The 11,877-nt window shown below is 38.5% G+C and overlaps 1 protein-coding gene across 2 annotated transcripts; it reads right to left on the bottom strand.

Moving 5' to 3' along the window:
- Positions 1-8: 8 nt before the first annotated feature.
- On the bottom strand, positions 9-11,643 carry LOC113513654 (protein adenylyltransferase SelO-like). Of its 2 annotated transcripts, XM_052901706.1 has the most exons (13): positions 11,481-11,643; positions 11,137-11,365; positions 10,070-10,233; positions 9,124-9,204; positions 7,674-7,837; positions 6,866-7,041; positions 6,500-6,596; positions 4,957-5,117; positions 4,269-4,390; positions 3,948-4,077; positions 2,947-3,073; positions 2,194-2,306; positions 9-1,126 (listed from the first exon to the last, which is right to left on the bottom strand). In XM_052901706.1, the coding sequence occupies exons 2-13, from the start codon at positions 11,317-11,319 to the stop codon at positions 1,004-1,006; spliced, it is 1,641 nt and encodes a 546-aa protein (XP_052757666.1). In that variant the 5' UTR covers positions 11,320-11,365; positions 11,481-11,643; the 3' UTR covers positions 9-1,003. The 2 variants fall into 2 exon arrangements, with proteins under 2 accessions (XP_052757666.1, XP_052757667.1); XM_052901707.1 differs by lacking the exon at positions 9,124-9,204.
- Between the last annotated feature and the right edge of the window lie 234 nt (positions 11,644-11,877).

Here is an 11,877-nt window from a genome sequence, read left to right as displayed (position 1 = left end):
GGAAACAATTTATTTAATTAATAAATATATATATTGAATGTATAACAAAATATTTTTTTTTTTACATCATTACTAAAATAATAACATCAAATTGACTTAAATACATAAATTGTGTATATAAAAAAATATCGCCCTCTTAAGACATCACTAAAAGCCTAACTGCAGTTGCCAATCCGCTTGCCAAGCGTAGCAAGTACTGGCAAAACTCCTTTTATGATATAAAGAAAATTCTTAATTTGCTTGGAACATAATATATATACATTATTTATATTAGGTATATATATATATATATATATATATATATATTTGTACATTATTTTATGGATGTTATGTTTTCTATGACGCCTAGTTTCTTAGATACTTCTTATATATTTAATTTATTATATCATCTTTATTATTAAATTTTATATATTTATTTCTTTATATTATAACCCCAAAGAGGGTTGACGTGAGACAGGCGGCCGGTTGTAAAACTATAAGACAATTTTTTGTAATATAAATAAAAAACTACGCTGACCCCAAATAATAATTAGGGTAAGAGTAGGAAGATGACGATATTTATTTCTTTATATCCCAAAAAAAAAATCAATAGTCATATACCGTGGTATATGACTTATACAAACATAGGCCCATTTTTTAGAACTCAATGATTCCCAAACTTATTTTGTCTACTACCCTAAGTTGAGAATAAATTATTTTTTAGCGCCCCCATTTTTTCACCTACTCAAAAACCACTTACTTCAAGATCAACAAACCACCCTCCAAGCCTCTACACAACGCCCCCATTTTTCCTGGGTCTCTTACCGTCTCTATTTAGGCATGCAGCGCCCACAAGGGGGCGTTATCGCCCACTTTGGAAAAAGCTGTTTTAGACGATCCATACCCACTCCAGGATGCGAGAAAACTTTTCAGAGACATGCAATAACACTCCTGTTCATTATCTAAATATTAAATATGCCATTGGATATAAGAGATTATGGCAATTTATGAACGTAGCAAACGTCTAGCTGGAGCAGCTGAGTTTGAGGCCGTAGGACCAGCTCGGCGGCTGTGCTGAGTAGCCAAGTATTTCAGCCTCCTCGTTGACCTCAAATGGATTTCTGAAGATCTTTAACAATAATCTAACCTGTAACATTAAAAATATAATAATTAACTTTTTGTTCTGTGAAAAAACCTAGTGAATCCTGATACTTTGTACAAAAGTCGATTGCTTGGGTACCTCTGTCTCATTCGAGTTTCAACCGTGAAGCAGTTGTGTTTGCACGGCTGTGTTTCGGTTTGAAGGGTGGGATATGGCGTGAATTTACTGGGTACAGATGAATAACACCAGAGTCCTCAGGAATGGCAACGCATGGAGGGGAACATGGGCGAAACAGTATACTCTGTTATGTCCATGGTACTGCTCATGTCTATAGGCGACGGTTACCACTTTCCATCAGGTGGGCCGTCAGCTTGTTTGCCGTTCTAAGTTGTAAAAAAAACAGTAACAAACATAAGCCGCCGCGTGGTCCCGGCATAGAATAGACTACCCCTTCCTTTCCCGTGGGTCGTAAGAGATGATTAAGGGAGGGCGAGGGATAGCAGCAGTGTCCCTCTTGGAACATCTACAAAGTCTATCTGCGGTTGCGAATTCAGTTGCCAAGCGTGGCAACTACTGGCAAACCCCTCCAAAGGGAGCCTTATATTCAGCAGTGGACAGTTGTAGGGTATGACGATGATGAAACAAAAAATATAAACAAATTGAAAACCTCTTTATTTGAAGTCGGTTAAAAAATATGGCTCCACGTGAGGTTTTCGTAATATCTTTTGTGAATTTTTCACGGATTAATTTAAAATATCTTGATCAGTTTACAACTTACTTTATTAGTAGTATTTTTCTAGCAAGCCCTTAGCATATGGTTGGTTGAGGGGGAAAGGGGTTGTTAGCAATGGAGTTTGACAGCCCCATTGCTAGCAATATGCCCTATCAAGTCGCCCTCCACGTGGTTCCCCCTGGAAACCGTCGTGAACAATTCTTGTTGAATTCGTCACGATGGGCTAACTGGCCTGCTTCATCCTCACCTATCATCTTTCACTGGTACCCCGCCGGTGTACCCCGTTAGCACAGGCGGGGTTACCATACCATTTTCACCCATCAAAAAAAATATACCAGGCAGGGTTTACCACATAATCCATTAAAAAAACAATTGTCACCTTATCAAAGTCGTTCTTCTCCGCGTCCGCGATCGCCTCCTGTAGTATCCAGTTTCTTGGTACATATACGGGATTCACTTTGACCATGCGAGCACATCGCTGCTCTTCACTCACTGTAATATAACATTATTTGTTATTTTTTTATACAACTGAGAATGACAAAAAAGCATACGGCGCACCTGATGGAAAGTGGTAACCGTCGCCTATAGACATGAGCAGTACCATGGACATAACAGAGTATACTGTTTCGCCCATTATACCCCCCATGCGTTGCCATTCCTGAGGACTCTGGTGTTGTCCCTTTGTACCCTGTAAATTCACTGCCATATTCCACCCGTCAAACCGAAACACAGCGGGGGGAAAGGGTTTTTTTGATTGGTGAAAATGGTATGGTAACCCCGCCTGCGCTAATGGCATACGCTGGCGGAGCACCAGTGAAGGGTGATAGATGAGAATGAAAACAGGCCAGTTAGCCCATCATGATGAATTCATCAGGAATTAACCATGATAGTTTCCAGGGGGAACCGCGAGAAGGTCGACCTGGTTGGGTATATTGCTAGCAATGGGATTCTCAGTCTCCATTACTAACAATCCCTTTCCCCCTAATTAATAGGGTTTAACTGACCTATTGCTAGCAATACACCCTATCAGGTCGTCCTCCACGCGGTTCCTCTTGGAAACCATCGTGGTTAATTCTAGTGGAATTAGTCACGATGGGCTGAAATCTATTTTTTAGTTTAGACAACAATTTACCATTCTCCGCATTCAATCTGTCACGGTATTTCTGCACCCAAACGGACCACTGCGACGCCTCTTGCAACTTGTTCAAAGACCATTTCCCCTCCAATACGGTTTTGTCCAACAATTGCTTACTGTCTACCTGTAAGAGATTTGTTCATTAATATTTTTTTTTTATACCACTGAGGTGGTAAATAAGCATACGGTCCACCTGATGGTAAGTGGTTACCGTCTATTAACGCCTGCAATACCAGAGCTATGTAATATAACTTGTACCCAATAATGATTTTGCATGCTTTAGAATATAAGGCGAACATTTGTACTTCACAATAGATCAGATTATACCAGAGAGAGACTTTGTACAAAAGTCGATTGCTTGGGCACCTCTGTCCCATTCGTGTTTCAACCGTGAAGCAGCTGTGTTTGCATGGCTGTGTTTCGGTTTGAAGGGTGGGATATGGCGTTAATTTACTGGGTACAGTGGAATAACATCTGAGTCTTCAGAAATGGTAACGCATGAGGGGGTATCATGGGCGAAACAGTATACTCTGTTATGTCCATGGTACTGCTCATGTCTATAGGCGACGGTTACCACTTTCCATCAGGTGGGCCGTCAGCTTGTTTGCCATTCTGAGTTGTATAAAAAAAAATCTTTCAGTCTGCTACTTTAGTTCATAATCATATTATTTACTAGCTTTCCACCCTGGCTTTGCATGTAGAATATAATTTGAATAAAGTAAAATTAGTGTTTTATATTCACTTTCAACATATCATATCAGTCGTTAATTGTCCACTGCTGGACATAAGTATCTCCCATAAGGGGGTTTTGCCAACATTTACCACGCTTGAGGCTGATTGGCAGCCGCAGTTAAGCTTTGGTGGATTCCAGGGAGAACCGCGAGGAGGTCGACCTAGTTGGGTATATTGCTAGCAATGGAATTCTCAGTCTCCATTACTAACAATCCCTTTCCCCTCTTTCGACGTCAATTGAAAATGGATTTTAAATGCTTTCTTACCTCAGCCAGTTGCCTGAATGTGGCAGTGAAGTCGGCCATTGTATTTTGCATCAATTGCAGGAGTTGGTCGACTAGCTGCTCATCACCATCGTGTACTTCACTCAGACCCAACTTCAGTAGATATGTCCGTCTGTTGACGATTTAACAATTCATAATTTAAGACCGACTTCAAATGTGATAAAACCAGTTATTTTGATCTCAAAACTAAACTAGATGGCGCTGCGTAATATGTGTCAAGAAATAAAAGAACTTATGCATACCCATAGCACCTGGCATGGAGAGACATGTCGATCAATTAGTTACTTCACAAATAATACTCACAGTACTTTGTCATTAGCATATTTCTCTAGAGTACGTCTGACATCTTGGATTCTCCTCTTTTGATCATCAGACAGTATCGGCTCCATCGCCAGGGCGAATTTCTCCAAATTCCACAAGATTATCTGGAACACAGGAAAATTACTCGCATTGCCGAACGTAAGGCTCCCCTTGGGAGTTTTGCCAGTATTTGCCACGTTTGGCAGGCGTATTGGCAACCGTAGTTAATAAACATGCAATTATTTTTTTATAAAACTTAGAATGGCAAACAAGCTGACGGTCCACCTGATGGAAAGTGGTAACCGTCGCCTATAGACATGAGCAGTACCGTGGACATAACAGAGTATACTGTTTCGCCCATGATACCACCCATGCGTTGCCATTCCTGAGGACTCAGGTGTTATTCCTTCGTACCCAGTAATTTCACGCCATATCCCACCCTTCAAACCGAAACACAGCCATGCAATAATCTGTAATAGTGTATATGTATGTGTGCGTGTGCGTGCGTGCGCGTGCGTGCGCGTGCGTACGCGTGCGTGTAATTTGTAACTATAGTATGCTTACATTTCAATAAATATTTTAAACAATAAGTTTTATCAGATCCTCTGTCTGCCCATAAGTTAGAGATTGCAGCCAAATACGTATTTTTAATTTTGCTTCTTTCAAATAGGTGGTAGGAAATAGTAATTACCTCTGGCTGTTTACTGTACGCGTAGCGGGCCATATCGTCAGAGGTGTTCGGTACATAATGCCTGTTGTAATGCTCCACAAAACCGTAGGGGCCGTAGTCAATTGTGACGCCCAGTACACTCACATTATCCGTGTTTAGAACACCGTGAGTGAAGCCAAAGCCTGGAAAATTGTTTGGAAAAAAAAGCGTAAAATATTGGAATATGATTTTTCACAATTTTACTGGTGGTACAATTATTTTGTTTAATTCCGCTACCATTAGCGACTACTAACACTCAAAGATGCATCCATACAACCAAACTGTGAAGTTTGAGTTGCAAACGGTTAACCTTAGACTCCGAGGGGGAAAGGGATTGTTAGCAATGGAGTTTGACAGCCCTATTGCTAGCAACATGCCCTATTAGGTTGACCTGCACGTGGTTCCCCCTTGAAACCATCGTGAACAATTCTTGTTGAATTCGTCACGATGGGCTAACTGACCTACTTCATCTTCATCTATCATCCTTTACTGGTGCCCCATCGGTGTATACCGATAGCGCGGGTGGGGTTACCATTTCATTACCATCCATTAAAAAAAAAACCCTAGACTCCGAGAAGCGATCTATTAATTTGCTTGAAGACGCCTCGGTTTAGAGGTGAAATACGTGTTGCAAAATGTGTGTGGACGAAATGGCAGTCGGAGATTGATGGTTAATATGAAAAGTTGTAGAACTTCTTCTAATAATAATAGTAGTCAATTTTCGAGTGGTGAAATTAAGTAATTCTAATTAAATAACCAGTGATAGGGTATTCTGCAAAACAACACCTATTTCAATAAAATATTAACAGTTTAACGCGGCTTTGAACGTATAAATTAAATAAATAAGTAAGTAAAATTGTTAACAAATACAGGTGTTAAGAATTGTAGCTTTAATAAATTTCGACTGGCAACAATATCGTAAAAAAAAAAAAAGTCTTGTCCATTGTTATCGAATGTGTCGGTAGATCGTACGTTCGTTGTCGTCGTTCGTTCTCGTTTTTGAATATTATCGTGCGCGTGCATATATTGCCGCGAATATCGTATAAATTAATATATCGCACATAACCAAGAGGCTGATTGAGAGGAGGGCATTGCACTGCTGGTCGGTTCAAGGCGGTGGATAGGTAACCTGGATCTGAGGGTAAGTTCGAACGAGCCAGAAGTACTGGGAAGCCTAAAGCCAGATCCGAATCCTGCTAACTACAAAGCTTCAGGTCAGTGGTCACCACTTTCATTGTCCTCTTGTGTTTCTTACGTTAACTACCATCATTGTATTAAATTTCATACAGTCCACTAATAACCGTTGCCGGACGATTAATTTCATTTTTTGCAAGATCTTATTTTACGAAAGGTTAACAACAAGGTTGCAATATTGCATATTGTTTTGACATGACTTATGAATTATGTTAACCTGTGTTTTGTAAACCAGTTCCTTCCAACATACAAGAATTAATTTAAATTAAAGTTAAGTTAGTTAAGTTAAGAATTGACAATCATGTCCATAATTAGTACGGCATATAATTACCCTGCCATGCTGCGACCATGTCAAGGTTCCTGTGTGCCACTTCTGTGTACCAATTGACATATTTATCTTCATCGTCTCTGATATCCTGGAAATTATGCTGGAAAAGAAATAATTATTTTACAATTATTTTAAAATTATATATATATATATATATATATATATATATATATATAATAAACATCTCTAAAAGCCTAAATACAGTTACCAACTCGTCTACCAAACATGGCAACTACTGGCATAATTCTACTTATGGGACAGTTACGCCCATAAAGAGAGAGGCAGTGGACAGTTAAAAATTGAAATAATATTAAAAAAAAAATAACATTATCTATTCTATATGTAGGATAGAGTGAAAAACGTGTTTACCTTGATAATATGGTCAACTAGTATCTTCATAGTGTGGGGTTCTTTCCTTTTGTCGAATATCTCCAGGGAGCCGAGCCGGAACCAGGATGGTGACAGGCGCATCACTATTGCTGCACTCTCCTGGCGCGCGTGGCCGCTGTATGTTTTATCTCGCCATACTTTGTGCTCCTCACTGACTGTGCATATTTATTTATTTTATTTATTTATACTATTTTTCATCACTTGCAGACTACAGGCCCTTGTTACGTGAAAAACATAAAACAATGCCCAGCAATTTTAGAGTTTCACCCTTGAAAATGGAACACAGGAAAGTGGCACTTAATGACAGAAAGTGGAGAAACAGACAATGCCCTAACCATAATTTACAGGGGGGAAAGGGATTGTTACTAATGGAGACTGAGAATCCCATTGCTAGCAATATACCCAACCAGGTCGACCTCCTCGCATTTCTCCTTGGAAACTATCATGGTTAATTCCTGATGAATTCATCATGATGGGCTAACTGGCTTGTTTTCATTCTCATCTATAACCCTTCACTGGTGCTTCGCCAGCGTATCCCGTTAGCGCAGGCGGGGTTACCATACCATTTCCACCCATAAAAAAACCATAATTTATAGAAGAATTACAGTTAAAAAAAAAACTAATTATTTTAACTGTATTTCCTCTTATTTTAACTTTATCTTTTTATATTAATTAATAATTTCAAATTTAATTACAATATGTCTGTCTGTCCCTGGCGATTGGAAATACAATTTGTATGTTTGTATGTGAATAAACGATTAATTCGAAATAATACGAAATACCTTACCCACCAAAGCGGCGGCCCTTGTAGTAGGTATTCCGAGGAAGTGGCATGCTTCAGACGCCACCATCTCCCTGATGGAGGAGCGTAGAACCGCGCGCCCGTCCCCGAATCTAGAGTACGGTGTCTCGCCAGAACCTTTGAGTTGAGGTTGCCAAGTTTCACCTTTGCTAGAAATTTTAGAACGTATAATGTAATAACTTAATCAGCCATTATCTGTCCACTGCTGGACATAGCCCCCCCTATAGACTGCCATAAGGAACTGTCCTGAGCCACCTGCATTCACTGACTCCTTACAATGCATTTGAGGTCGTCACTCCATCTAGTGAAGAGGGGAAGGTCATCTTACACTATATTTGCCCATACGGAGTCGCCACTCAAGAACCTTTTTTCCCCATCGGTTGTCGATTCTTCAAGCTATGTGACCAGCCCATTGCCATTTCAGATTGCTTATCCTTCATATATATATGTATACTCGTTTTTCTTTATGCAACTTAGAATGGCCAACAAGCTGACGGTCCACCTGATGGAAAGTGGTAACCATCCCTTATGCCTTATAGACATATACAACGACACATAAGATATGTATTAATGATATTTCCTAGATAGATGTAGCTTGGTAGTTTTTTTTTTTTTTATTTTCTTTAGGCCGCCATTCCATTTTCACCTATCTAACGAAGATCTGCCTTTTCATCACACCTATCATCATTCACTGATGCCTCGCCAGCGTGTACCGTTATCGCAAGCGGGGTTTTTTTTAATAAGTGATAATGAAATAGTAACCCCACCCGCGCTATCGGTATACACCGGCGGGGTACCAATGAAGGATGATAGGTGAGGATGAAATAAGTCAGTTAGCCCATCGTGACGAATTCAACGAGAATTGTTCACGATGGTTTCCAGGGGGAACCACGTGGAGGTCGACCTGATATTGCTAGCAATGGGGCTGTCAAACTCCATTGCTAACAATCCCTTCCCCCTCGCAAGCGGGGTTACCACATCATTGTCATTAATTAGGAAAAACTACACTCTCACGTTTTTATATCTAAGATAGATACCAGAGGGAGACTTTGTACAAAAAACGATTGCTTGGGTACCTCTGTCTCATTCGTGTTTCAACCGTGAAGCAGTTGTGTTAGCATGGCTGTGTTTCGGTTTGAAGGGTGGGATATGACGTGAATTTACTGGGTACAGAGGAATAACATCTGAGTCCTCAGGAATGGCAACGCATGGGGGGTATCATGGGCGAAACAGTATACTCTGTTATGTCCACGGTACTACTCATGTCTATAGGCGACGGTTACCACTTTCCATCAGGTAGGCCGTCAGTTTGTTTGCCATTCTAAGTTGTATAAAAAAAAAAAGAAATTTTTACAAGGTTTTTAAAAATTAAAAACACTGTATTAAAATATTACATGTTCAAGCAGTGCTTGGTTTGGATAGCATGGTCACTTACCTGTTAACATACTCCCCGAGAATATGAGCGCGCCCATCACCGAGCTGATCTGCCCATACACCAAATTGATACCCTCCATAACTAAAAAAAAAAACAATTGATGATACAGAGAGAGAGAGAGAAAGATTGAGTAGTATCATAAATAATCAATGCTTCTTGAGATGTATTTTTATTTCTGAAGCGAAGCAGGACATCATTTATGATCATAAAAAACAAACATTACATAGGTAATTTTTTTTTATGTAACTTAGAATGACAAAAAAGTTGTCCACCTGATGGAAAGTGGTAACTGTCGCATATAGACATGAGCAGTACCACGGACATAACAGAGTATACTGTTTCGCCCATAATACCCCCCATGCGTTGCCATTACTGAGGACCAAACTATTATGCCTCTGTACCATGTAAATTCCCTGCCATATCCCAACCTTTAAACCGAAACACAGCCATGCCAACACAACTGTTTCACGATAGAAACACGAATGGAACAGAGGTGGCGAAGCAAAAGACTTTTGTACAAAGTCTCGCTCTGGTAAATTTTATCTATCTATACTAATATTACAAAGAAGAAGAAAGATTTGTTTGTTTGTAATGAATAAACTCAAAAACTGCACAACCAATTTTAATTTGCATGCCTTTAGATAAGGCGAAATGTGTAGCTCAGTTACCATTTTAAGACCTTTGTACCACATTTCGAGCAAATAAATTATTCTTATTCTAAAAATTCTTACAAAGAAAGCTACGTTATCAGGGAGTAATGTAGGCTATGTATATATTTGAAAATTTTATAGACATGGGTCTATAAAAAAAAAAGTGAAGAGAAATAATATGGAGATAAAAATATATCATCTTAATAGTACTGACATACTGAATTATATTCAATATCTATATGTAAGAGAATCAACGCCAGTAGAGTTTAATTTTAGTATGGCGTTGAAGTACGTACCGGTGGCAAACAGTGAGGCCCCCTTCAGGGAGATATTTCCCAGCTATAAAGTCCACAAACTCCTCAGACTCGGCCACAGCTGGGTCCAAATCCAGAATTTCAGTGAGAGCATCACCAGAGACACACACTAACTGGACTTTGCCCATAAGTGGTTCTGTGGGCACCTGGAATAATAATTACAATTATTCATCATCAGATCATTGCAAAATAGTGTGAAAGGATCAGCTCCTTTTCTTTAGTTCTTGAGACTTTTCTTTTTTTTATACCACTAAGGTGGCAAACAAGTGCATGGCCTATCTGATGATAAATGATTACCAGAGCCTATGAACGCCTACAATACCAGAGGCTTGAAAAAGACTTCATTTTCCGCACTTAGCCCCTCATTTGGGCCATTGTGCATATACCAGAGGCTTTACAAGCACATTGCTTACCATGAAGAAACCTTTTTACCCCTTTTTTTGAAGAACTTTTGGTCTTTTTTAAACACAGTTTTTTTTTTATTCTATTAATCATTATATATAAAACTTTATAATTTTAAAATAAACACTAGACTAGACTTATTCATCTATTAAAATCATTACTTTGAGCATGTTTCTATATGAGTACCTCTGTCTCATTAACATTTCTGTGTTCCAGCAATGGCTGTATTTCAGTTTGAATGGAATCATCAACATTATCATTCAGCCAATATCCGTTCACTGCTGGATGTGGGGGAGAAGGGATTGTTAGTAATGCAGATTATCAGTTCCATTGCTAATAATATAAAACAGTATACTCTATTATGTCCATAGTACTGCTCATGTCTATAGGCAACGATTACCACTTTCCATCAGGTGGCCTGTCAGTATGTTTGCCATTCAAAGTTGCATAAAAAAGGTGAGAAATAAATTCAAAATCTGTTCAAAAGTAGCAAACATGTATTATTGGATAGTTTTGAAGAATTAAATATTGCAGTTAATTTACAGAAAATGTGGGCATAATACCTTAATCATTACTAATAGTAATACATGCAAGGTATCATGGATGAGTGTCACAGTATATACTGTGATGTCCACTATCACTTTTACCTTTGAAAAGACAGCATTTTTCACAGCAACAGGAACGTTGTACTCCGGATTATCATCGATAGGCAGTTCAGCGTAGCTCGGTGGTTCTTTAAACTTCCATTCCTTGAAGTTTTTCGTATTTTTCATAGACATATTCTTATATTCGTGGACTAAGGTAGTTAGTAAACACAAGGCTCGCCTCATGAACTCGACTCGTGTATGCGACTAGTATGCACCACAGTTGCAGTTACTAAAAATCATCTCACGATATATTAATATTAATAATCACTATATTTTTATTGTATATTTTACTCTTGTTTGACAATTTTTTTTTTTTAGTTTTTAGTTAGTTTCACTGTTATTACCTTTTCATTTACGTATGTAGTTAGGTAAATAGAATAAAACAAAAAAAATAATGAACAATTACATTAGTGGAACAATAATTATTATTAAAATTATAAGTTATTAATTAAGTATAAATAGATAATTTATTGTTGTTATCAGAAATGACAGATGCAAAAAACAGAAAGACACAGCTGAGACAGACGTGTCAATGTCAATCTATGTCAATGACCAAAATCAAAGACAATGAATTAGTTTTTTTTTTCTGAGTAGGGATTATACAAAGATTTTCGATTCTTAGATAACAAAGCATACCGTTCTCAATCCCATATCTAGCATATTAATAATACCCTATCTAGTATTGAAACCAATATAACGTATTTTATGAGTTTTTGTAATCACGAAAAACTTCCAAATAAT

The sequence above is a fragment of the Galleria mellonella genome, unplaced genomic scaffold (genome assembly GCF_026898425.1).
Source record: "Galleria mellonella isolate WM207_F2 unplaced genomic scaffold, CSIRO_AGI_GalMel_v1 utg789, whole genome shotgun sequence".
Taxonomy (NCBI): Eukaryota; Metazoa; Arthropoda; class Insecta; order Lepidoptera; family Pyralidae; genus Galleria; species Galleria mellonella.
Note: the sequence above shows the minus strand (reverse complement) of the source record. Positions and strands in the feature narration are given on the sequence as shown.

Bases quoted from the DNA above. Each gene is read 5' to 3' on its own strand.
- LOC113513654 (XM_052901706.1), bottom strand. From the start codon at position 11,319: ATGAGGCGAGCCTTGTGTTTACTAACTACCTTAGTCCACGAATATAAG. The intron at 7,042-7,673 runs GTAAGGTATTTC...AAATATGCACAG, and splicing joins AAGGGCCGCCGCTTTGGTGG to TCAGTGAGGAGCACAAAGTA. The intron at 3,074-3,947 runs GTAAGAAAGCAT...AATCTCTTACAG, and splicing joins CATTCAGGCAACTGGCTGAG to GTAGACAGTAAGCAATTGTT.